The sequence below is a fragment of the Protopterus annectens genome, chromosome 4.part1, assembly GCF_019279795.1.
Source record: "Protopterus annectens isolate FY-2018-M chromosome 4.part1, PAN1.0, whole genome shotgun sequence".
NCBI classification, from domain to species: domain Eukaryota; kingdom Metazoa; phylum Chordata; order Ceratodontiformes; family Protopteridae; genus Protopterus; species Protopterus annectens.
Window position 1 is genome coordinate 104,419,758 of NC_056734.1, and position 24,872 is coordinate 104,444,629.

Genomic DNA, 24,872 nt, shown 5'->3' on the forward strand with positions numbered 1-24,872 from the left:
ATGAAACTTGGTTTAGTGCCTCTGCCCATTGACTGTGTGGCAGGTCTTGCATACCTTTTGCCTTTGGAAGGGTGTGAAAGTGGATCCTGTAGCTCTGAGAGACTATATTTAAGACCCATTTGTCCTGGGTAATCATGTGCCAGTTTTGTGAAAAAAAGTGTTAGCTTTCCTCCCAAGGGTGCTGCCAAAAGATAAATGCTTGGCATTGGCAGAGGGAAGTCATTGGGACTGTTTCCTATATGGCTGTGATTTGTCTTCTACGCTTTTGGAGGTAGAAGCGCCCCACTGTTTGGGCCTGTATGAGCCCTGGGGCTGTTGTCTGCCTCTAGGGTGTCTGTATCTGCCTCTTTGTGGCCTGTCTGACATGGGAAAGGAACAATTCTTAGAAGGCCAGTTCCTGCTAAATCTGGGTGGCTGCACTTGTAAGAAATCCTTCACTGTCTGCATAGATTTTAGCTTTATCCTCCATTTTCTTCAACACCTCTTCTGCCTTAACACCAAACAAAGTATCATGCTGTAATGGAGCATCCAATAATTTTGCTTTAACACGATCAGGCAGAGTCTGTTCTTTTAACCAAGCATGCCTTCTAATGACCAAGCTTGTTACAGTGGCCCTTCAAGAGGCCTCCAGTGAATCATAACCACATTGCAAAGTATGTTTGCCCACTTGTTCAGCTGCATGCAATAAATCCTGCAATTCCTTGTTCTCAGCACACTCAGAATTTGTCAACATTTTCTGTTTTAACAGAGACATTAAATATTGCTGATATTTAAGTATATGAAACTGACAATTTAAAGCCCTTGCAGCCAAGGTAGCAGAAGTGTAAACTTTTTTCCCCCCATCTGTCCAGTGCCCTAGAATCTCTATCTGAGGGGACAGGGTTTTTTGCAGTAGAAGCTTTGACCCCTTTGGGACCCTGTGAAATAGTTTCTGGGTCAGCAGCAGGGTTTTTATATAGAAATTTATGAGAATCTGGAACCCTGTAGTATCTGTCTGGCTTAACAGGTGCAGGAGGTAAATAGTCGGGAGACAGGCCAGACTCTGAAAAAACATCATCTACAAGGTCTAGAACAGGAGGAATAGCAAGAGGTCTGTGCTGAGGTAGTAAAAGAAAGTCTCTGAGCCTTTTCTTAGAATCTGAATAATCTTGGCTCTCCCAATGGAAATGCTCCCTCATGGTATGCAAGGTTCCCTCAAATGAATAATCCTCAGGAGGAGAAGCTGAAGGAATAGATTCTTCAGCATCATAATCCTCATAGGGAGGAACAGAGTATCCCTGTTCTGAAGAGGAGTCAGAGGAAATGGAAACCTGATCAGAGGAATCATATTCAGTGTCTTGCCTAGGCCTCTTATCAGGAGGGGGATGGGAGCCCCTGATCAAAGTAATAAGGTCTTCATCCATTTTGAGCATCTGTTTCTTAGGCATGGAAGTCTGTCCTGGAGAATGCTGTACTTGTTTTCTTGTCTTTAAAACTGTTTTAGTCTTTGTCTTTGATGCTGAAGTTGGCTTGATATAAAGCTGTGTAGGTCTGAAAACACCCTCAGAAGCCGATGTCTGCTCAGCAGCTCCGGACCGATCTGAGGGATTAGTTTCCGAAGGCCCAATACCTTGAGTATCCAGAGGCCTAGCTGTTTCTACTTGGGAGTCGGAGGCGGCCCGTGGCTCTGAGGAAGCGGGTGTCAGGGGCAGCGAAAGCGCTCACTGAGAACCGGCGACTGGCCTAGAAGAGGCTTCATCGTCGGTTTTGGACCTCGGTTGCCTGTCCTTTTCTTTTTCCTTGCACTTTTTATGAACTCCGGTCATCGGCTGTTCCGACGGCATTATGTAGTTAAACCTTCGGCCAAAGTAATGAAAAGCAAAATCGTTCTGATGCTTAATAGTGCGTTGGTTAAATCTAGCACAAAACCGACAACTAGCAACGTCAATGTCAGGGCCTAGGCAAGGAATACAGTAAGAGTGAAAATCCTTATGAGGTGTTTGCTTCCCACATGAAATACAATTGTTAACTGTTTCTGACATCGGTCTGGAGCAAGAAAAAAGTTTCCCCAACGGGGTATTTATCTTTATAGAAGACTTCGGATCTGAAATTGAATTTCGAAAATATCAGGAATCGGCCGACTGGCACTTGCGAACTGCTTTTGCTTTGAGCACCGCGCAGCAAGAAAGACTGAAGAAAATGGCATCGGCTGCATCTTTTATACCCCTGGCGCACTGACATCAGGGAAGAGGTGACAGCAACCGACGCCGGACCAAGATTTTGGAATTCAGGCAGACTACAAGTAGCCTGCCAGCAGGATAACCCAAGTGTAATGACTGCAACAGTGAAACATGATGAACATCAGTAAAATTTGCAAGACGTACACCACAAAGGATATATTAATTTTGAGCCCTCATGAACATGACCAAATCCTTCAGGTGGCAAATGAGATCTGAGATATTGAGATGGAGTTCAAGGAATTATGTGTAGGGGAGCAGTCAGAGCCCTGGAACCAAACAGTTTCAGAATCAGTGCCAAGATCAGATCTCATAGTTGAATCCGAGAACAGATACCATTACATCTTGCTTTTAAATTTACTTAAAGTGATTTCCAGAAATTCTACCTCACACAATACAGCACTTGCTGAAACTGCCTTTGGTAACTCAACACGAATCTGTACCTCTGGCGGTGGGGATGCGGGGGGGGGGAGCATGGGTCAAGACCTTGAGCCTCTTCTTGTCCAAAACGTTAGGAAGGGAATGCGTCCTCCTAAGCATATTGGGGCAATGCCTTGGCAAATGATAAAGTGCTGGACATGAGAGAAACAAATTACAATGTATAATCAGTATCTGTATCATATCCTAAGGAGAAGACATTCTGGAGGCATAAATCAGTTCTTCTCTGACTCTTTCTGAAGAGTTGTGCATGTCCAAATTAAATGTGTGATGACATCAATGGGAAATGTCAATTAGGACTGCTAACAATTTCACAATGAATAGTGACTCCATGTGGTATGGATAACTCCCATGGTAAGGGTCTACTGCCAAAGTTCATAATAAAATTTAAATAAAAACACAGCAAAGGGCACCTTTAATAACCCGTAACAAGCTTAATTAGTAAACATTTAAGAAAACTCTGTGAAAAAAAATCTAATTTTGAAATCCAAAGATGCATAAACTTTTTTTTTCTTGCAGAAATACAGGGCATGAAAATTCCTATCAGTATCAAACATTATATATAGGACTTATTTTTAAAATACTTACTTTGAGACATTGCCTACAACAATAGTTTTTTTCACGTACAAGCGCGAGGGATCATCAGAGGATGACAGATATGTGGTACACCTCGGCTCAGATGCTTGCAAAGTTGAGACTCCAAAAGTATCCTAAGACAACACCATAATTCAATAATTATATTTATTAAAATTTCCACAACAAAACCAAGGAAAAAATGAACAAACTATGTACACACAAACGTGCTCATTTACTCCATTTTATTCTACTTTATTGCTAGTCATTCTCAATTCTTACAGCTCAAGAAGATCTGCATAAAACGTTTGCCATCTTCTAAAACTATTTTAAATTTAGATTAAATCTCTACAGATATTATACCATACTCTGCAACTTATGGAAACCTAGCAGATTCCAAATAAACATATTTTAAAGGAATGGAATCAAAAAAAGAAGTTATGTTTTATCATAATGTTCCATCTGTGTTATCGCTCTTCACTTATCCTCGACTGTGAGTTCAGTTCCGTATCTTGGAACCAACTCCGCTGTTATTCCAGCTCGCACCTTCCAAAACTCTTGAGCTTAGCTTTACCCATAATGCTCCTCTCAGGATTACGTCAGATCGAGTTTGCACAAGGTAGTGACAGACAGGAAATAACAGACAAGAGACCATACCTGTATTCATAAAAAGAGAACCTAATCTATTGGGCTAGATCTGTTCCACCAAGAAGCCCAAAAGGCAAGGGGAAGGAGGGTGGGAATGTCAAGGATAGGTGAAGAATGACAACACAGATAGAACGTTACAGTAAGACATAACTTCTTTACCTGATGTTGTCAGTCTTCACAATCCTCAACTGTGGGGCAGAGTCCCCAGTTGTTTAAATCTTAGGGGGTCTCACAAAAGTGTATTCCTGAACACCATCAAACCAAATGATGCTCGTCCCCCTAGAGACAAAATCCAGCTTGTAATGAGTAATAAAGGTATGCGGGGATGCCCAAGCAGCCGATCACAGATGTTGTCTATAGAAGTTCTGGAATAAAAAACTGCAGAAGCGGCTATTGCTCTTGTACAATGTGCCTTTACAGGGCCTGGTAGTTGTACCTTCCTTTTTGTATAAATGAAGGGTTATACAATCCTTAAGCCATTTAGCCAGAGTAACTTTAGAGACAGGTTTGCTCAAAATAGCTGAAGAAAAAGAAATTAACTGGTCAGATTTTCTGAAATCTTTTGTTCTGTGAAGGTAAAAACGTAACTGTCTATGAACATCTAGTAAATGTATACAATATTCGCCTCTGTTTGAGAGATTGGGAAAAATACAGGAAGTTGTATCATCTGGTTGATATTTGTCTCAAACTATTTTTGGTAGAAAGGATGGATTAGTTTGGAAGAACACCCTGTCTTTACGGAATATTACATAAGGAGACTTGCAAGATAAGGCTTGTAGTTCTGAAATTCTCCTGGCAGAAGTAATTGCAAACAAAAATAAAGTCTTCCAAGATAAATATTTCAAATCACAATTTGCATCTGGCACGAATGGGGAATATATTACAGACTGTAGCACCAGATTCAAGTCCCAAGGTGTGGAAGGATCATTGTATGGAGGTCTTAGCATTAAAGTTCCTTTCAGAAAGGCTTTACATAGTTTGTGGGACATTAGAGCTGCATCATTTAAACAATTATGAAAGTTGGAAATAGCAGTTAGATGTACTTGTACCGTCGAGAAGGCCACTCCTGAATTGAAAAGCAATGCTAAGAATTCTAAGACCGTATCAACTGTCGCAGAATATGGGTCAATATTTTTCCCTGAAGCCCATTTTGAGAATTTTTGCCACTACTTGTACAATCTTCTAGTCGAAGATTTATGAGAGACTACAATAATTCGTTGAACTGGGGCAGTGAGAATACTATGCCTGGCAATCACTGGAACTGGAGGAGCCATGCAGTGAGCTTGAGATTCTTAAGATTTGGATGAACTAGCCCCTCTGGATGGGACAAGAGGTCTGAAGCTGGGTCCAGGATCCAAGGTCTCTGATGTAGGTGAGGCCAAAGAAAGGGGAACCATATCTGTCAAGCCAGAATGGAGCAATGAGAATTATCCTGTTCTTCAACCTGCTGGCTTTCTTCAGGAACTGGGAAAGGAGAGGTACTAGGGGAAAGGCATACAGATGACCAGAGGGCCAACTGTGAAGGAGAGCTTCTCTCGGCGACTCCCCCGGCAGAGGGAATAGGACAAAGTAGCTGCTGCACTTGTTGCTCAGGGGATATGTAAAAAGACTGCAGCAGGGCTGACCTCACTGGTGGAATATCTTTTCCATCACCAAAGAATTTAGAGACCACTTGTGAGGTATCAGAATGCACCTGCTCAATTTGCCCACAATCACATTGGAGCTCCCCGGAATGTTCGTTGTAATTAGAAAGTGGTTGGATGAAATTGCCCATTGCCATACCCTGAGTGCTTTTCGACAAAGAGGGTAAGACCTGATTCCTCCTTGTTTGCTGATGTACCAAACCACTGATACGTTGTCTGTTTGGATAGCAACTGTTCCCAAGGGGAGTGTTTCTTGGAATTCTTGCAATGCCAAAATCATTGCCCTCATCTCTAGAACACTGATAGGCAAATTGGCCTTTAACTGGGACCAAGTGCCTTGGGTGGTCTTTCCCAGATAATGCCCCACACCTCATCTCGGATGCATCCGTGATTACTATGGCTTGGGGTGGAGGAGAAACAAAGGGTTGGCCTGATAAAAGTTCCTTGGAATGAAGCCACCAACTCCAGTCTTTCTTGTATAGATTGGTGATCAATACCTGATGGGACACTGGCTGATTCAGTAACGACCATTGTGACGCCAACAGCCATTGTAGGATTCGCATGTGAAATCTCACAAGGAGAACTAAGGTGATGGCAGTTGACATTGATCCTAGAGTTTCTAACAACAGTCTTGCAGTCACCGTTTTGCTGTGAATAATCTGATTTTTTTGATTTTATTCTTTGAAGTCTTTCTGGGGGAAGAGACACGATACCAGTGCTTGTAATTAACACCACTCCTATAAATTCTTAGTGCTCTGTTGGCTCTTGATGGGATTTTTCATAGTTTACAGTGATCCCCAATGAGGATCAAGTTTGAAGAGTATAGTTCCTTGCTCGCAACAGTAGATGCCTGGTGGGTGTGGTAATGAGCCAGTCTTCTAGATATGGAAACATGCAGAATCCTTGCAGTCTGAAGTGAGCTGCTACCTCTGCCATGCATTTGATGAACACCCTGGGGGATCTGGTGAGGCCAAAGGGCAGGGCTCTGAACTGAAAATGACTGGCTCCCACCAGAAGCACAGGAATCTTCTGGAGTGCTTGTTCATTTTTAAGTGATAATACACAACCTGAAGATCTACTGAGCAAATCCAATCATCTTTTCCTAAGAACTAAGTATAGACAGCCATAACCATTCAGAATTTGGTTTGTTGAAATGACTTGTTGCACACTGAAATCCAAAATCATTTCCATTCCCCTGTTTTCTTTGGCACTAAAAAGAATCCTGAGTAAATTCTGGATCGTATTTAGTCTGATGGGACTGCTTGGATGACTCTTTTGTCAAGCAGTTTTTGAATTTCTAAAACTGCTGCAACCCTATGACTGGGTGGAGCATCTGGAAATCTTTTTAGTGGTCTGGGATTTTTTTGAAAATGGGATGTTGTAACCTTTGGTTATAATCCTCTGCACCCAACTTTCCGTTGTTATATCTAGGTAGGCAGATAGGTGCAGGGATAATCGTCCTGACTGCCTCCAGTGGACGACAATCGGGCTCCATTCAGGAGCACTGATAAGAGTTACCAGGGAACGAATCCCCGGAACCTTGATTTTGCCAGCCATCTCAGCCTTAAGCATGGCGTCTTCCATTCTAACTCCTTCTTCTGCCCTGGGAGGAGTCATTGCCATGCGAGTCCTGGAAAGGTCCTTGGGACTTTCTAAACCATAGCTTCTCAGTCCTCTGGTTCCTGGAGTAAGACCATTGAGGAGTGGAAAAGCATATGCCCTTGGCAGAAAAGGTCTTTCCATCCTTCTCACATCTGGCAAGGGTCTCTAACTTTGGGACCAAAAAGGATGTTCCATCAAAAAGCACACTGATAAAAGAAGACTTGAATGCTCCATTAACTCATAAGCACATCCAGGCATGTCGCCTCATGGTTACACCTGAACCCGCTGCCCTAATCGTCCCTTGGCTGAGTATGCAATAAACCTCAAGGACAAATTACATATTGATTCAAGGGATGCCAGCTGGGTAGCTACTTTAACCTGCACTCCCTCAGCTATGGCTCCTGTCAGAGCATCTGACAGTTCCTTTATCAGATCTCATCAGAGTCTCATAAAATGTGGCATAAAGTTCAAGGACGTGACCACAAAGGTCGATGAGGTGTATATGCTCTACCTGAATCTATCTATTGTCCTAGACTCTTTCTTATGAGGATGGATAATAGGACTTTCATCAAAAAGTTCCTTTTTAGTGGCTGCTACAACCACTATGCCAACTACCATGGCATCTACTGGTATCCCTTTAGCGCAATGCTGGTGATCCTCAGGAGCTGACAAAATGCTGTCTGGTCTCTTGGGGATTGGCTCAATGGAATCAGATATCTTCCATGTCCACTGTGCAATCAATTTAATTAGATCCTCAGTGGGTGGAGAGATCCAACAGGTAGATGGTTGGGCATGGAAAACCTGCAGATATACTAATTCCTGCGAGGAAGGCTGACACACCTTCCCATGTGGCTCCCTTTAGGATGGCCTGGGCAGCAACTCCTTTGAGGAAAGCAATGATGGTAGCCCAATGCCTGCTGGAGTCGATTTTAATATGCCCAGGTAGATCTTTTCCATGGTGTGAGTAACAGAACTTAATTCAGTTTGCTATCCACTTTGAAATGCTCTGTTTAGAGACAGGCCTGCTCTGTTTCTGTTTACCTTCTACAAAAGCCAACAGTAATTTCTCTACTCTGCTAGTGTTTTTTGTCTAGACAGTACTTGATCTGCTTGTGCACATTCAAGGAATGAAGGACTTTGCTCTGCCTGGTCTGTGGACTTGGTAAAACAACCGATAGATGGATAGCCTGGTTTAAAGTAACTTTTGATACCACCTTAAACATAAAAGATGGGTTTGTTCTAATGTTTATCCTATCCCAGTGAAAGGCAATAAAATGTTCTTTACACTGAAGGTTTGTAGCTCTGAAACCCTCCTTGCTAATGTGCCAGTTATAAGAAAATGGTCTTCCAGGTGAGCATCTTTAGAAAGGCGAGGGCAGCTGGTTCAAAGGGTGGCATGGTTATTTCCTCCAACATATAACTTAGATTCTAGGCAGGAATAAGGCTCCTTCACAGTGGTCTCAAGTGAATTACCTCTTTTAGGAAACGCTTCATGTGGGGGTGAGAGAAGACAGGTGGAACACTGTGCAGGAAAGTGGATATGGCAGGTGCATGTACTTAATGCTGGAGCAGGAAAGTCCCTGTCCAGATAGGCCTAATAGGTACTGCAAAACTGAGTTGATGTCTGCCTGTTTCACCAGGTGAAAAATCTCTTCCATTTTGCCAAGTATGATGATCTGGTATTGTGTTGCCTTTCTTCTTTAGAATGGAAAAAGCATGTCCTTAGGATACGAGGCATTCCTAGGTGTCAAAACCCAAGCCTCCAAGGCTTTTAACCCGAGTGTGTCGATGGGTGGAAAACAGATCATTTCCCTTAGCTGACATCTACTTCCTACAGTAGGGTGCAGAATCTTCTCTCTTGAGAGTCAAGAAAATGGAGAACCAGGGGTGCTTTGGCCAGAAGGGAGCCAACTAGGATTATGCTGGGTATGTCAGCCCTGACTTTTATCAGGAAATGGGGAAAACAGGCAAGGATGGGAATGCATACAGGAACCAGTCTGTCCATGTAAAAGGAAGGCATCTGTTTTCCAAGTCCCTGTCTGTTGAAATCTAGAGCAGATGGTCTACAGTTGTCTGTTCTGGTGAGAAGTGAAGAGTTCTACTGAGGACAACCCCCACTGTAGAGTTAGGTGCAGGAAGATATCTCTCTCTTCAGCATCCATTCATTGAGGTGTAAAGAATCCCTTCCTTACAGCATCTGCCAAGAGTATTGGTCTGACCCGAAATATAAGAAGCTATGGTGATTAACCATATTTCTTGAACCAGCATGCAGATCTTCCTGGGAAAGCTGCACAAAGGGTAGTACAGTGTCCCCCCTTGTTTATGTATCATACCACTGTGGTGTTGACTGTCCAGATCTGCATTGTCCCAGGGCTTGAGTTCTGCTGAAAAGCTTTTATGGTCAGGTAGACTGCTAGTAGGTCCTAAGATTTATATACAGTTTTCTTTGCTGAGGTACCCAGATGCCCTGGACTTTCAGGGAACATAAGTGGTCTCCCAAGTGATGTCTGAAATGCCTGTGCTGATGGTATTGTCGGCTAAGAGTATTTTTCTCCTGGTTTCTAATGTATGGTGTTCTACCACAATAGGAGCTCCTTCTTCATGCCTGCAAGGAGAGGCAGCAGGGTTTCCAGGGGCTGATAAAGCGGTTTCCAAGGATTTTTAGGAACTACTAAAGCTTTCTCATGAGTAACTATGCAAGTGGAAACATCATAACATAAGATGTTGTGTGTCCCAGAATCCTCAGGAATTCCCTTGCTGGGGATGTACTGTTTTGGTATCCTGTCAGGACAGCTATTTGGTCCTGAGGAAGGAAGGCTTTCTGCTGGGCCAAATCTACAAGGGCTTCCAGAAAGTGGATTCTTGTTTGAGGAAGAGATTTTTGAAGACTTAACCTTCTGAAAGTAGTCTATTGATCTGCAAGGCAACTAGGGTCTCTGCTGTGGAGCTTCCCTGAATGAGACAGTCTTCTAAACAGGGATAGATATGAATGCCTAGAGTTCTGCAATGTGCTATCAGACGAGCTGAGCATTTTGTGAAAACTCTAGGAGCAGTGGACAACCCAAATGGTAAAGTGAAGAAGTGGAAATAACAGCCTGTTGCTATAAATTGTAGATATTTTCTGTCTGCTGTTATTACATGGAGGTAAATGTCTTTTAGGTCTAGAGTGAAAATGAAGGCATCTAGGAAGATCATGCATAGTAATTTTTGCAACTTAAGCATTTTGAACTTTTGGATGTTAAGAAATGTGTTTAGATATGAAAGGTCCAAAATGGGCCTCCAGGTGCCCCCTTTCTTGCAACTAGAAAGATCCTTGAGTAGATGACTTTTATCTCCTGACCTGTAGGGAAGGTTCAATACATCCTTGGTGAAGTAGTTCCCCATGGATAGGTGGTAAGAGGCTTTCATGCTCTTTTGTTGTTTGCTCAAAAAGGGTGAGATTTCTCTGAATTGGATGTACTTCCTCTTTTCTATGAGGCTGAGGACCCACTGGTTGCTGGTGATGGTTTTCCATTGCGTTAGGAAGGAGAAGAGTTTTCCACCTAGAGGTTTTGAGAAGATTTTGGCAGGCATATGGGAGGCTGGGGTTGAACAGTCACAACTGGTCTCTGGTGGGTGAGCTATATGGACCTCCCAGTTCTGTGTGATTTTTCTGAGTGCCATCTCCTGGATTATCTGATATTTTTACAATGGAGAGGCCTCCCCTTGCCTTGTCTAAGGGGGCAAAGGCTAAGATTTTGAAGCGTAATTCCTACTGTAGTTAGGTGTCACAGACAGATTAAAATTCCTTTACAGTTTTTCTTTGCTTTCCTTTTTTATCCAGCATCTCAAAAACCTGTTCAGCTGAAGGCCCAAAAAGGAATTCCTTGTCTAGTGAAGCATCCAGTAGTCTAGCCTTAACCTGATCTGACCTGGGCTGGCTTCTGAGCCATGCATGTCTGCGGATGACAGAACCTGTAGCAGCTGCTCTACATAATGTATCCAAGGCATCATACCAACACTTTAGGGACAGTCTAGAGACTTGTAAATCTTCTCCAGCAGTCTCCTGAATTTCCTTTTGGTAAGGTTATGGTTATATCCGCAACAGAGTCCACCTTAGCTAGAATTTTGTCTTGAAGAGATTCAAGGTACTTTATCAAAATGGCATTGGCAATTCAAAGATCTCGCTGACAGGGAGGCAGTAGTACAAGCTTTTAACTCAAATCTGTGTAACAGTCTACTTTTACTAGCATTACTTAAGGGATGTCTGGTTGTTCCCTCAGGCACACCTTTTATAGATTCAACTACATCTCAACCTCTTAGAGCAAAAAATCTGGACAAAGCCTAAAATGATGGGGGACAAACAAAGACAGATCTTAAATATTCCTCTTACAAAGTTAGAAAGTTGATAGAATAATAGGTTTTGCATTAGCATGAATTTTCTGAAGGATGTGGAGTCTTAAATTCAAATGTTCGTCATTATTTAATAATGTCAATCCTCAGCTATTTGCCAGAAAGGTACAGATTTTAGGAGGAAAACACCAAAAATATGAGGCAAAAATATGGACATTCTGTGAAAATCTGCACAGTTGAGAGGTAGTCAGGAGGGTCAGCCTTTGGATATTTGTAAAGGTGCTTGTGAGATTCAAGCACCCTGTAAAACCTGTCTGGTTTCCTAGCAGCAGGAAATAAGGAATCAAGATGTAAAGCAATGTCTTCAAAGACCATGTTTAGTACTAAGTGTCCAGGAGGAATAGCCAGTGGCCTGGGAGAAGACAAACTTAGCAGTTCCCTGTAATGGGTCTGAGCTTGTGAAAACTGTTTTCCTTTTCAAGTTTAAAGCCTCTAATTCCAAGAAGCGTATCCTCAAAGGAAAGGTCCTTGGGGGGGTGTAGGGGGGGGGGTGAAAGAGATGATGACACCAGATTCTGAATCTGAGTAAGCCTGAAGGGTCAGGCACCCAGAGAATGGCAACTCTTCATCTTCTCAGATAGAGTATCTGCATCTTCTTGAAAGTCCATCGCCATGCTTCTTTTGAATAGAGAGGCTTCAGTAACCAAAGAATGGGGGGGTCTTTCAATTTCATGAAAGCCATGAATTCCTGTGCTATATTTAGGAGGTTTTGGACTTCATAAGTTCATACAAAATACTAGGCTATTGACCCCAAGGCCTTTATAATCCTAACCATGTTATACCCTTGTTCCCTCATTGACCAAGTTGTATGGTCTATATATGCAATACAAGTCTATGATCAGCACCAACTGCTCTTGTCCAAGAGGGCACAGGTGACAATCCCCAGGGTAAGTTTACAGTCTCCCATCCAGTTGTCCAAGTTGCACTTAAACAGGGTCATTGAGGAGCTATGGTTTACGTGAATTGGAAGTTTGTTCCAGAGAAGTGGCAATCTCTCAGAGACATCTGTCTCTCCTGCATGTCCTGTTAATGTCGGATGTTAGGTTAAGATCCCTAGAGCGAGTGAATCTTGTCTCATTTGACTTGCAATATGCAGCATTTCCATTACGGCACAGTCCGAGACTGCTCTGTAGGCCAGGCACAAGTTGTCTCTCAGCAGCCTATAACATACAGAGTACAATGACAGGGCCTTCAGTCCATCCATGTAGGTCATGTGTTGAAGGCCGTGAATTTTCTTGGTGAGAAATCTCCGACGTCTCCAGCTGCTGCAGGTGTCTGTTGAGGTACATACAGAAGGGAGCATTGTACTCTATTAGAGGTCTGATGAGGGATGAGTACAGGGAAGTTATAACATCCTTAGCTCTGGGTGTGATGCCCCTACTTATCAGATGTGCAATGTAGTAGACCTTCCTTAACACTGGGGACATATGGTGATCCAAGTTAAGGTTGCCATCAACCTGTGTTCCCAAATCTCTCACTACAGTGTTTGAGATAAGGGGTTACTGTTAATATTGTAATTTAGAGGAACTTCACCTTTGCCAAAAGGGATAACAACACACTTTTTTGCATTTAGTTTAAGTCCATGGCTTTGGCACCAATCATTTATCTGTGTAAGTCCTTTTAGTAGCACATCAACATTGCTGAGGGACTCGATGACTGCACCCAGTTTGGAGTAATCTGCGAACTTTGTAAGCCATAGGCCATCTATTTTCGCCTGGACTTCAAAGAAAGATTACAAACAGTAGGGGGCCCAGCACAGATCCTTGTGGTACACCAGTGATAACTGGTCTGATGGTAGAGGTGGAGTCCCTCACTTTGAGTGTATGCATTCTGTCAGTGAGCAAGATGGCTACCCATCTGTTGACATATAGGTTAATTCCCAGCTGGGTGAGTTTCTCAAGGATACCCGAGTGGGGGATTGTGTCAAAAGCCTTGGCTAAGTCATGATAGGCTGTCTGTACTGTTTTGCCTTCATCCAGGGCTTTTGGTGGCATTCTGGAAGTCACCATGTTTAGTATGCATGATCTACCCTAAACAAAGCTAAATTGGGTCTGGTCAAGAGACTGAAGATCACCTATGCCTTTGCTGATAAGGTCCAAGATGAATCTCTCCAAGACCTTGCAAATAAGGCTGGTTAGGCATATGGGTCTATAGTTCCCAGGATCAGTTGATGGACTCCCTTTGTGCAAGGGAATTACTGTTGGTGTTTTCCACTCTGCTGGAACAAAAGCAGTACTTAAACTGTGGTTGAACAGAGTGACAAGTGGGTCTGCTAGGTTCTGTTTTAGACCACTTAGTAGGCAGCCTGGGATGTTATCAGGTCTCACAGAGGCTGTGTTTTTGGATATAGAGAATGTGGTTGTGACCTGCCCTCTGGAGATGCTAAGTGGAGGGTTGGTGACAGTTATGCCTTGGGGTATGTCTGGTGGGGACAGGGGGGTGAAATTTGTGCCAAATCTGTCTGCTAGCAGGCTGGCAATATCTTCAGGGTTACTACGAGTTGTACCGTCCACTACTAGTTTGGCATAAAGCTGGTTCTTCCCTTTTAGATTTCTGAAATAGCTAAATAATTCCTTGTGATTATCCTTGCCTAGTGATGCTAGTTTAGCTTCCTAGTTGGTTTTGAAGGACTTTACAAAATATCCAATGTGCTTGCTCAAGCAGTGGAGGATGTCCTTCATCTGTTGAGTCAGTTCCCTCTTGTTCTTAGACATCAGTTTCTTCCTCTTGTATTAAAACCTATTTATGCATGCTGTCCACCAGGGTGGCTTGTTTTTTTTGTGAGTTCCTTGTTTTGATCCGTTTAAGTACAGCTGAGTCTATGGACAGGGAATGGTGAAGATGCAGGGAGTAGAGCTGGCGAAGGTGGATGAGTTTTAAATACTTGTGATCAACAGTTCAGAGTAATGGCAAGTGTGGTAGAGAGGTGAAGAAGAGAATACAGGCAGGGTGGAGATGAGTGTCAGGAGTGGTTTTTGACAGATGAGTACCAGTGAAAGGGAAGGTCTAAAAGAGCGTAGTGAGACCAACTATGTTATATGAGTTGGAGACAGTGGCACTGACAAAAAGGCAGGAGTCAAAGCTGGATGTGGCAGAGTTAAAGATGTTAAGATTTGCACTGGGTGTTATGAGGGTAGACAGTATTAGGAAGAAGTATATTAGAGGGTCAGCCAAGCTTAGACAGTTTGGAGACAAAGCCAGAGAGGCGAGATTGTGTTGGTTTGGACATGTGCTGAGGAGGGATGCTGGGTATATTGGGAAAAGGATGCTAAGGATGAAGCTGCCAGGTAAGAGGAAAGCCTAAGATAAGGTTTATTGATGTGGTGAGAGAGGACATACAGGTAGTTGGTGTGACAGAGCAAGATGCGACCCCTAAGGGAAACAGCCGAAAGAAAAAAAAAGTACAGCTGAGTCTATACATTTGTATGTGTTTATACAGGGCATTTGTGTACACCTCTCTACAGGGAATTATTGGCGACAGTGGTAGCACAGGGTTTGAAACTATTTATGCCATCTCTTAGGAGGCTATAGTTTGCTTTGGAGAATTTTTTCATCCTTTTTTGCTATTAAGCGGGGATTAGGGAGGGCAACACTCAAGGGGAAGTGCACAAAGGGGGAAGTGCAGAGATCCCCTATGTTAGTGAGAATTATATTTGAGCCCCTTGCAGGGGTGCAGACTGTTAATACAAATGCTCTGGAACAGATAAAGTCCAGAAACCTTAGGGCGAGCGTGTTTGGGCTCATATATAACTGGCAATTGATGGAAGGATAGCCACAAACCAAGAACCACATAAAAGGTCTTTGACAGTACAAACGACAAAGTACAGTTTTGTACCTACCATAAATGTAGTTGTCCGAACAGGATAGCATCTGCAGTCCTTACAAATGGGTTGTCCTGTCGTCAGGCAGCCCTTCGGTCGGCCGGATTCCAAAGTCTGGGTCTGGCCTCGGCTGGTGTCGCACTTCACCCGACGTCATAGCTGCAGTTCTTCGGGTATAAAGGCATCAGCCGACGCCATTTTCCTCAGTGTTTCTTGCCCCAGATGCCAGTTGCCCTCCTGTGTAGCTAAATTTTTGGATAAATGCCAATGTTTCCAAAAGGTAGAAGGCAAACACAAAAAATAAGCATGTATGTACATATATACAAACAAATACACCATAAGAAATCCCCAGCTAGCTATTAGGTGGGCAAATACCCTAGGAATACCACAGAGGGGAAGGAGGGTGGGTAATCCTGACTGCAGATGCTATCCTGTTCGGACATCTACATTTATGGTAGGTACAAAACTGTACTATGTCCTTCAAGGATGCATCTGCAGTCCTTACAAATGGGTAGAATACCATAGCCAAACTAGGGGAGGAGGAAGAAGAAATGATGGTGTAGTTAGGATCCCTTGCAAAACAGCAGTGGCAAACCCTGCTCGGGATCTAGAGTATAGAGGTAAGTTATAATGCTTGGCAAATGTATGCACGGAGGTCCAAGTAGCAGCCTCTATAATGTCCTTGGTAGCCACTCCTCGTAAGAAAGCTGTGGTAGTGGCTGTAGCCCTTGTAGAATGAGGCCTTATGTTCTGTGGAATTTGCTTTCCATGGTAGGAGTAACAGAATCTAATGCAATTTCCTATCCACTTGGAGATTGTCTGTTTGAAATTGCTTTTCCTTCCCTTCCTGTTGCATATGCTACCAGAAGCTGGTCAGTTTTTCTATTGCCCTTGGTTCTGTCCAGGTAGTAGCGCAACTGTCTATGTACATCCAAGGTATGCAGCAGTCTTTCCCCCCTGTTCTGTGGATTGGGAAAGAAGGTAGGTAGGTGGATTGCCTGGTTTAGAGACACTCTGGATACCACCTTAGGCATAAATGTAGGATTAGTTCTCATGGACACTCTATCTTGATGGAAGATTAGGAAGGGTTGTACTGCCATTAAAGCCTGTAGTTCCGAAACCCTTCTTGCTGAAGTAATTGCCAGCAGGAAAGCAGTTTTCCAGGATAGGTGTTGAAGATCTGCTGTTGCTGCTGGTTCGAAAGGGAGGAGAGTCAATTTTTCTAGCACAAAGTTCAAGTCCCATGCTGGTAATGGTGGTTTCCTAGGAGGTTTTACATTCTTAATTCCTCTCAGAAACTGCCTGAGTAGAGGATGTGAAAAGACAGGGGGATCGAAGCTGTATTCTGCAGAAATAGCTGATGCATGTATCTTGATGGAGGAATAGGACAGGCCTGTATGGAGAAGCTCTGCCAAATACTCCAGGATGTTGGCAATGTCTACCTTTGACACATCTTTCCCCCTTTCAGTACTCCAAATGAGAAACCTTTTCCATTTTCCTGCATAGTTCCTTCTTGTTGAAGGTCTGCGGGCCTCAAGGATAATGTCTTTAACCCTTTGGGATAAATCTGGGTTAGTTGCTCTTATGTAATGTTCCAGGCAGTCAGTTGCAGAGTTTTCAGGTTTGGATGCAGGATGTTGTAGTCGCTCTGAGTTAACATCAAAGGAATCAGGGTAGTGTCCACGTTTTCCCCCCGAGACATGCTCCTCAGTAATGGATACCAATGTTGTCTTGGCCAATCTGGAGCTATCAGAATTATCCTTGGACGTTCCTCTTTGATTTTCAGTAGTACCTTGTGCATCAAAGGAAGAGGTGGAAATGCATATGCTGTCAGGCCTTTCCAACTGAAGGATAGAGAGTCCACCTTCCAAGCAAGTGGGTGGTATGTCCTTGTGCAGAATTTCTTGAGCTGGTGATTGAGTGGGGATGCAAATAGGTCTATTTGTGGCAGTCCCCATTTCTTTGTGATGGCCTTGAAGATGTCCGGGTGTAGCATCCATTCGTGAGCATCCGAGGTAGTTCTGCTTAACATGTCTGCTAGGATGTTTTCTTTTCCCGGTACAAATATTGCCTGTAACTGAATGTTGTAACTCAGAGCCATATTCCATAGGTCCAGAGCCATTCGGCATAGAGGGTATGAATGAGTGCCTCCCTGTTTGTTGATGTACCACATGACTGTGATGTTGTCTGTCCTTATCATCAATTGGCCTTCTTGGAGGAATGGTCTGAAATTCTGGATTGCTAGTTTTACTGCCAGCATTTCTTTTTGATTTATGTGCAGGTGCAGCTGATCTGGAGTCCATAAGCCTTGTATGCACTTGTCCAGCATGTGGGCCCCCCAACCGAGGTCTGAGGCGTCCGTTGTGATGGTTTGGCTTGGTTGAATGCTGTGGAAGGACAAACCTGGGTTTGACTGGCATGCCTGAGCCCACCATAGGAACTCTTGTTTCAGGCATGGGATTAGTGGTATTTCGGTTTCTAAGCTGTGCCTGTGTTGAGACCATAAATTCTTTAGGTACCACTGTAGCTTTCTCATATGCAGTCTGGCATGGGGGACCAGGATTATGCAGGATGCCATGAAGCCCAAGGCCTGCAGTACTTTCCTTGCTGTTAGTCTGTTCTACTTTGTTAATGCCAAGAAGTAGAGAGGAAGTTGTTCTTGTTTTTCTGCAGTTAGGAATGCCATCTGTTTTACTGTGTCCAACTCTGCACCCAAGAAGGTTATTGTTTGGGATGGTATCAGTCTTGACTTTTTTAAATTGACTGTGTATCCCAGGGCTTGTAGTAAGCAAATGACTCTTTGTAAGTCTTGTGTCAGCTTGTTTTTGTTGTCCGCTTGTATCAGGCAGTCGTCCAGGTATGGATAAATTTGGATTTCCTGAAGCCTGCAGTGAGCGATTACTGATGCCAGGCATTTCGTGAACACTCTGGGCAGTAGATAAGCCAAAGGGCAATGCTGAGAATTGATAATGCTCTGATCCTGCAAGAAATCTGAGGTATCTTCTGCAATTTGGTCGTATGGGGACGTGCAGGTATGCCTCCTTGAGATCTAGAGTTACCAGCCAATACTCCTTGCCCAGCATGGGAAGAAGTTGCTGTAGGGTCAGCATTTTGAATTTTGGAACAATGATGAATGTGTTTAAAGCGGACAGGTCGAGAATAGGCCTCCAATTTTTCTCTTTTCTTGGTACCAGGAAGAGTCTGGAGTAAAATCCCTTGCCTTGTGCTGTAGGTGGTACCCTTTCCACAGCTCTCATCTTTGCTAATTGAGCTATTTGTTTTAGAGCTTCTGTCTTTTGATTTGGTGGTAGGTTTGGCATTCCTCTTTTACTGGTAAAGTGTGGAAATGAAACCTGTAGCCTTGGTCTATAGTTTGCAAAATCCACTTGTCTCTTGTGATATAGTGCCAGTTTTTTGAAAATAAGGCTAACTTTCCGCCTAAGGGTGCTGCTATTTGTTCCCTGGTAGGCGGAGTCAGAGCCAAGTCACTGTGATTGTCCTGTTGCAGTGGTAGTGGTTGTGTCTGTGCCTCGCTGGTTGTTGCCTTGCCACTGGCGTCCCTGTAGGCACCACCTCTGGATTGATTTCTGCCTCTTGAACGCCTATTCCTGCCTCTCTGAGTTTTAGAGGAGTCTGGAAAGGACCAATTTTTGGAAGGCCAGTTCCTGCTAAACCTTGGGGGCTGAACCTGTAAGAAATCTTTCACTGTTTGTACAGATTTTGCCTTCTCTTCCATTTTCTTCAGTACCTGTTGGGCAGGAGAACCAAATAGACTGACCTTATCCATAGGAGCACTAATAGCTTTGCTTTAACATGATCCGGCAAGACCTGTTCTTTCAACCATGCATGCCTTCTTATAACTGTGCCAGTCATGGCTGATCTAAATGAAGCCTCCAGTGCATCATAGCCACATTTTAAGGAATGGTTACTAACCTGCTGAATGTTATTCACCATTTCTAGAACATATTTCTTATCTAAGGAATCATCAGAGGACAGTTTCTTAGTTAACTGATCAAGCATAAACTCTTGGTATTGGATCATATGAAACTGACAGTTCAAAGCTCTAGCAGAGAGAGTAGCAGAGGTGTATACTTTTTTACCCCATCTCTCTAGGGACCTGGATTCCCTTTCAGAAGTGAGAGGGTTTTCCGCTGAGATCGAAGCTACTGCCTTAGGCCCCTGGGAGATAGTTTCAGGATCTGCAAAAGAAGCCTTGTATAAATGGTGATGAGTGTCCGGGACCCTGTAGAACCTATCGGGCTTAGCAGGGGCTGGAGGTAAAGTATCAGGAGCAGTGCAAGCATCATTAAATGCATCATCCACAACAGGAAGAACTGGAGGTATAGCTAAAGGCCTATGTTGCGGTAAGTGTAAAAAGGTCCTAAGCCTTTCCCTTGAATCTGAGAAATCTTGTCCCTGCCATTGGAATTGCTCTCTCATGGCATGTAAAGTTTCCCCAAAGGAAAATTCCTCTGGTGGAGAGGCAGAAGGAATCGATTCTTCAGCATCGGAATCTTCATAAGTAGAAAAAGGAGCCTCTGGATGGTCTGTATTGTCTGTATCATCAGAAGAGTCATCTGTGGACACTGGCTCAGGGGCTCTGCTCTAGGTCTCTTTTCTGGGGTTGAGAGGCCCTGTCTGGGTGAGATTGGGATCCCCTTATTAAAGAGATGAGATCCTCTGCCAGAGTAAGCATTTGGGAACTGGAACTGGGCCTGTGAGAGGGGGGCTTAACAGGCACAGACTTAGAGGTTTTGGCTGCTTTAGCCCTGGCAAAGGCCTTTATAGACATGGCTGCAGGAGGCCTAGCAGCACCACGTGCTGGGGTGGAAACATCCAAAGGGATGGTGTCCGATAATTCTTGTGAAACCACAGTAGTAGGTAAAACTTCAGAGGCCGATTCAACTAGGGTAGAAGGGGCCTCGGTAGTAGTCATGGATTCGGCTGAAGATTGAACCGTTTGCTCGGTTTCGGCCGAAACCGAGACACTCGCGGTTTGCTTAACCGTGGTTTCGGCCGAAACCGTGGACCGCGAGTGTCGGTCCTTTTCTTTGCATTTCTTAACAATTTGAGTAGTCGGAGTATCCGACGGCATTATGTACGCAAAATCTGAGCCGAAAAACTGTTCAGCAAACTCCGACCGATGCCTAAGCGTCCGTCGGTTGAAAGAAGCACAGGCTAAACAAGCTGCTACGTCGTGGTCTGGGCCTAAACAAGGTAAGCAGTAAGAGTGGAAATCTTTATGAGGTATTTGTTTCCCACAAGTTAAACAGTTATTCACTTTTTCTGACATCGGCTGAGGCAAGAAAGAGTCCCCAATGGGGTACTTAGCTTTTTAGAAGTCTTCGAAGTAGTATTCGGTAGTAGTAATCTCTGGATCTGACCGACCGGCACTTGCGAACAGCTTCTGCTTCGGGCGCCACGCGGCAAGAAAGACTGAGGAAAATGGCGTCGGCTGATGCCTTTATACCCGAAGAACTGCAGCTATGACGTCGGGTGAAGTGCGACATCAGCCGAGGCCAGACCCAGACTTTGGAATCCGGCCGACCGAAGGGCTGCCTGACGACAGGACAACCCATTTGTAAGGACTGCAGATGCATCCTTGAAGGACATCTGGTGAAACCAAACCACAGGTCCACAGAACATCACCAACTTTTGTTCAAAACAATTTATTGAGCGCTTTCGTCAGCAAGCACAGCTGACTTCATCAGAATACAAACACCATTTGTTTGCCTCCCTTTAAATACAAAATTTACATACGTAATTGATCACATGTAAATTAATAGGACTAATTGACTTAAAACCACAGTACATAAATATACACAATCATTAAAAAACTAACAAATATATACAAAATCAATAAGTACCTATTTAAAAAAGTACAGTTTTGTACCTACCATAAATGTAGATGTTCGAGTGTTCACACTGCTGCAGTCATTACACTTGGGTTATCCTGCCGTGAGGCGGTCCCGCAGTCGGCCTGAGTTCCAAAGTCTTGGTCCGGCGTTGGTTGCTGTCACTTCTTCCCTGACGTCAGTGCGCCAGGGGTATATAAGATGCATCCGACACCATTTTCTTCTTGCCCCCAGATGTTAGGTGCCCCCAAGTAAATAGGCAATACATATTGCTAATCAAAAATATACAATAAAAGCAATACCTTCAGATACCAGCAAATACACTCCAAAGGTTGTATAGGATAGAAAGGTACAGATAAGTCCAGCTAATTCAGAGGGGATGGAGGGAGGGTAACCTGGAGAGCAGCAGTGTGAACACTCGAACATCTACATTTATGGTAGGTACAAAATTGTACTATGTTCATTGTGTTACACTGCTGCAGTCATTACACTTGGGTAGAATCCCAAAGCTGAGGTTGGGTGGCTGGTCTGTAAGGAGTTAGGATTGGCTATGAGACGCTGCAGAACTGCAGTGGCAAAACCTGCTCTGGATTTAGAGTAAAGAGGCAGGTGGTAATGCTTGGTAAAGGTGTGCACTGAACTCCAAGTTGCAGCCTCCAAAATTTCCTTGGTAGGTACTCCTCTGAGAAAGGCTGTTGAAGTGGCTGTTGCCCTGGTGGAATGTGGCCTAATGTTATTTGGGACTGATTTTCCATGCTGTGTGTAGCAGTACCGAATACAGTGTCCTATCCATTTGCTGCTTTGAGATAGCCTTGCCCTGTGATTCTGCAGCATATGCTACAAACAGCTGCTCAGTTTTCCTGAAAGCCTTTGTTTTGTCCAAGTAGAAGCATAGTTGCCTGTGTATGTCCAAAGAATGCAGAAGTTTCTCCCCTTTATTCTGGGGGTTTGGATAAAAAGTTGGCAAATGGATGGTTTGGTTAAGAGCCACACTAGATACCACATTTGGCATAAAGGTAGGGTTTGTCCTTAAAGATACCCTGTCCTGACGAAAAATTATAAAAGGTTCCACTCCCATTAATGCCTGTAGCTCTGAGACTCTTCATGCTGATGTTACTGCCAGGAGCAGAGCTTTTTTCCATGATAAACATTTTAGATCTGCTGTATTGGCTGGCTCAAAAGGAGGCAGGGTCAGTTTTTCCAAAACTAAATTGAGGTCCCAAGTTGGTGTTGGTGCTCTCCGGGGCGGTCTTATGTTTTTAGCCACTCTGAGGTACTGCTTAAGCAAGGGATGAGAGAATAAAGGAGGATCCGTGCTGTAATGTGCTGAAATAGCAGAGGCATGGATCTTAATTGATGAGAAAAATAGGCCTCTGTCCAGCATCTCAGTTAAGTATTGTAAAATCTGAGGAATGTATGGAACAAGAAGGTCAAGACTTTGAGCCTGGATCCAGGCGCAGAATCGCTTCCATTTTTCTGAGTAAGCTTTCCTGGTGCTAGGCCTCCTGGCCTCCAAAATGACATCCATAACAGCTTTAGAGAGAGGTGTTGCCTGTTTGACTAATGTATCTTCCATGCAGCCAGGTTTAGAGTTTTGGGCTGACCGTGCAGGATCGGATTGTTTTGTTGAGTCAGAAGGTGTGTAATTTGAGGCAAAATCCATGGTGGGCCTTGAGCCAAGTTCCTTCAGATAGGGTACCAGTGCTGGCGTGGCCAGTCTGGAGCAATCAGGATCATCTGTGGTTTTTCTTGTCTGGCTTTTAGGAGTACCTCTGAAAGGAGAGGCAGTGGCGGGAAGGCATAAACTTTTAGGTTTTTCCAGCTGAACAGAAGAGCACCCACTTTCCATGCCTGTTTGCGATAAGTCCTTGTGCAGAATTTTTGTAGTTGGCAATTCAGTGGGGAGGCAAAAAGATCTATGTCTGGGCATCCCCACTTTTGCGTTACCATGCTGAAGATTTGTGGATTCAATTTCCATTCGTGAGGGTCCAAGATATTTCTGCTTAGATTGTCTGCCAGAGTATTTTTCTTTCCTGGCAGGAATTGTGCTTGCAGGTGAACTTGATACGTTAGAGCTGTGTTCCACAAGGTCATGGCTTGCCTGCATAGGGGATAAGAATGAGTGTCCCCTTGCTTGTTTATGTACCACATCACTGTGGTGTTATCTGTCTTTAGAAGTAATTGTCCTGGATGTAGAAGGTCCTTGAAAGCTGTTAGGGCATTTTGAACAGCCAACATCTCTTTTCGATTGTTGAGAAGATGCATCTGGTCTGTGGTCCACTTGCCCTGAATGCATTTTCCTGCCATGTGTGCTCCCCAGGCGTAATCCGAAGCATCTGTTGTTAGAGTTTGCCTGGCTGTGGGTTGGGTAAAAGGCTGACCCTTGTTTAGGTGACATGCCTGTGCCCACCATCGACACTCCTGTTGTAGGCAGGGAATCATTGGTAGTACTGCTTCTAAACTGTGAGAGTGTTGAGTCCAAACACTTTTCAGGTACCACTGTAATTTCCTCATATGCAGTCTAGCATATGGTATTAGTTGTATGTAGGATGCCATGAATCCCAGGGCCTGCAGAATTTTTCTTGCAGGGAGATGGGACTTTCTTGCCAGCAATTGAAAATATTGAGTTAGTTGGAACTTGTTTGTCTGGCGTGAGGTAAGCCATCTGGGCCGTTGCATTTAAGCTGGCACCCAGGAATATAATCTGTTGTGAGGGCACTAGTTTTGACTTCTTTTCATTTACTGTGTACCCTAGAGAAATTAGCAACCTTTTTACAAACGCCAGATGCTGTAGAAGAATGTCCTTTGTCTCGACTTGAATGAGGCAGTCGTCCAGGTATGGATATATTTTAATTCCTTTTTGTCTGCAAAATGCAATTACTGGTACCAGGCACTTTCTGAAGACCCTGGGCGCAGTAGAGAAGCCAAAAGGCAGTGCAGAGAATTGGTAGTGCATTGTACCAGCTTTGAATCTGGGGTATCTTCTGCAATTTTGTCTGATAGCGACATGCAGGTATGCCTCTGAGGTCCAGACTAACAAGCCAATCCTTCTTGTCCAGCATGGGTAGAAGCTGCTGTAATGTCAACATTTTGAATTTCGGAATATCCAGGTAAGTATTCAGAATTGAAAGGTCTAGTATGGGCCTCCAGGCCTTGTCCTTTCTGGGGACCAGGAAGAGTCTTGAGTAAAATCCTTGTCCTTGTTCCTGTTGTGGTACTTTTTGAATAGCTCTCACGTCCATGAGGGCTGAAATTTGTTTTTGTGCCTCTGCCCATTGGTTTTGTGGCAGGTCTGGCATTCCTTTTAGCCTTGGTAAAGTATGAAAGTGGAATCTGTAACCTTGAGACACAATATTCAGGACCCATTTGTCTTGGGTGATTGTTTGCCAGTTTTGAGAAAAAAGTGCTAGTTTTCCCCCTAAGGGGGCTTCCAAAAGGGACGTGCTTGGCGTACGAAGGGGAAAGTCATTGTGACCGTTTCCTGTAAGGTTGAGACTTGTCCTCACCACCTTTTGGGGTTGAGGTGCCCCACTGTCGTTGTCTGTTTGAGCCTTGGGGTTGAGATCTGCCTCTTGGGTGTCTGTATCTGCCTCTCTGTGGCCTGTCTGACACTGGAAAGGACCAATTCTTTGTTGGCCAATTTCTGCTAAACCGAGGTGGCTGTACCTGTAAGAAATCCTTGAC

The 24,872-nt window shown here is 43.9% G+C and overlaps 1 protein-coding gene across 3 annotated transcripts in view; it reads right to left on the reverse strand.

The window, feature by feature from the left end:
- The window catches only part of YEATS2 (YEATS domain containing 2), a 1,703,429-nt gene that overhangs the window by 1,451,736 nt on the left and 226,821 nt on the right, over positions 1 to 24,872 (reverse strand). For all 3 annotated transcript variants that reach the window (XM_044070010.1, XM_044070009.1, XM_044070008.1), the window contains exon 6: positions 3,243 to 3,364. In XM_044070010.1, the coding sequence (XP_043925945.1) occupies positions 3,243 to 3,364 (122 nt within the window). The remainder of the gene's footprint in view (positions 1 to 3,242; positions 3,365 to 24,872) is intronic.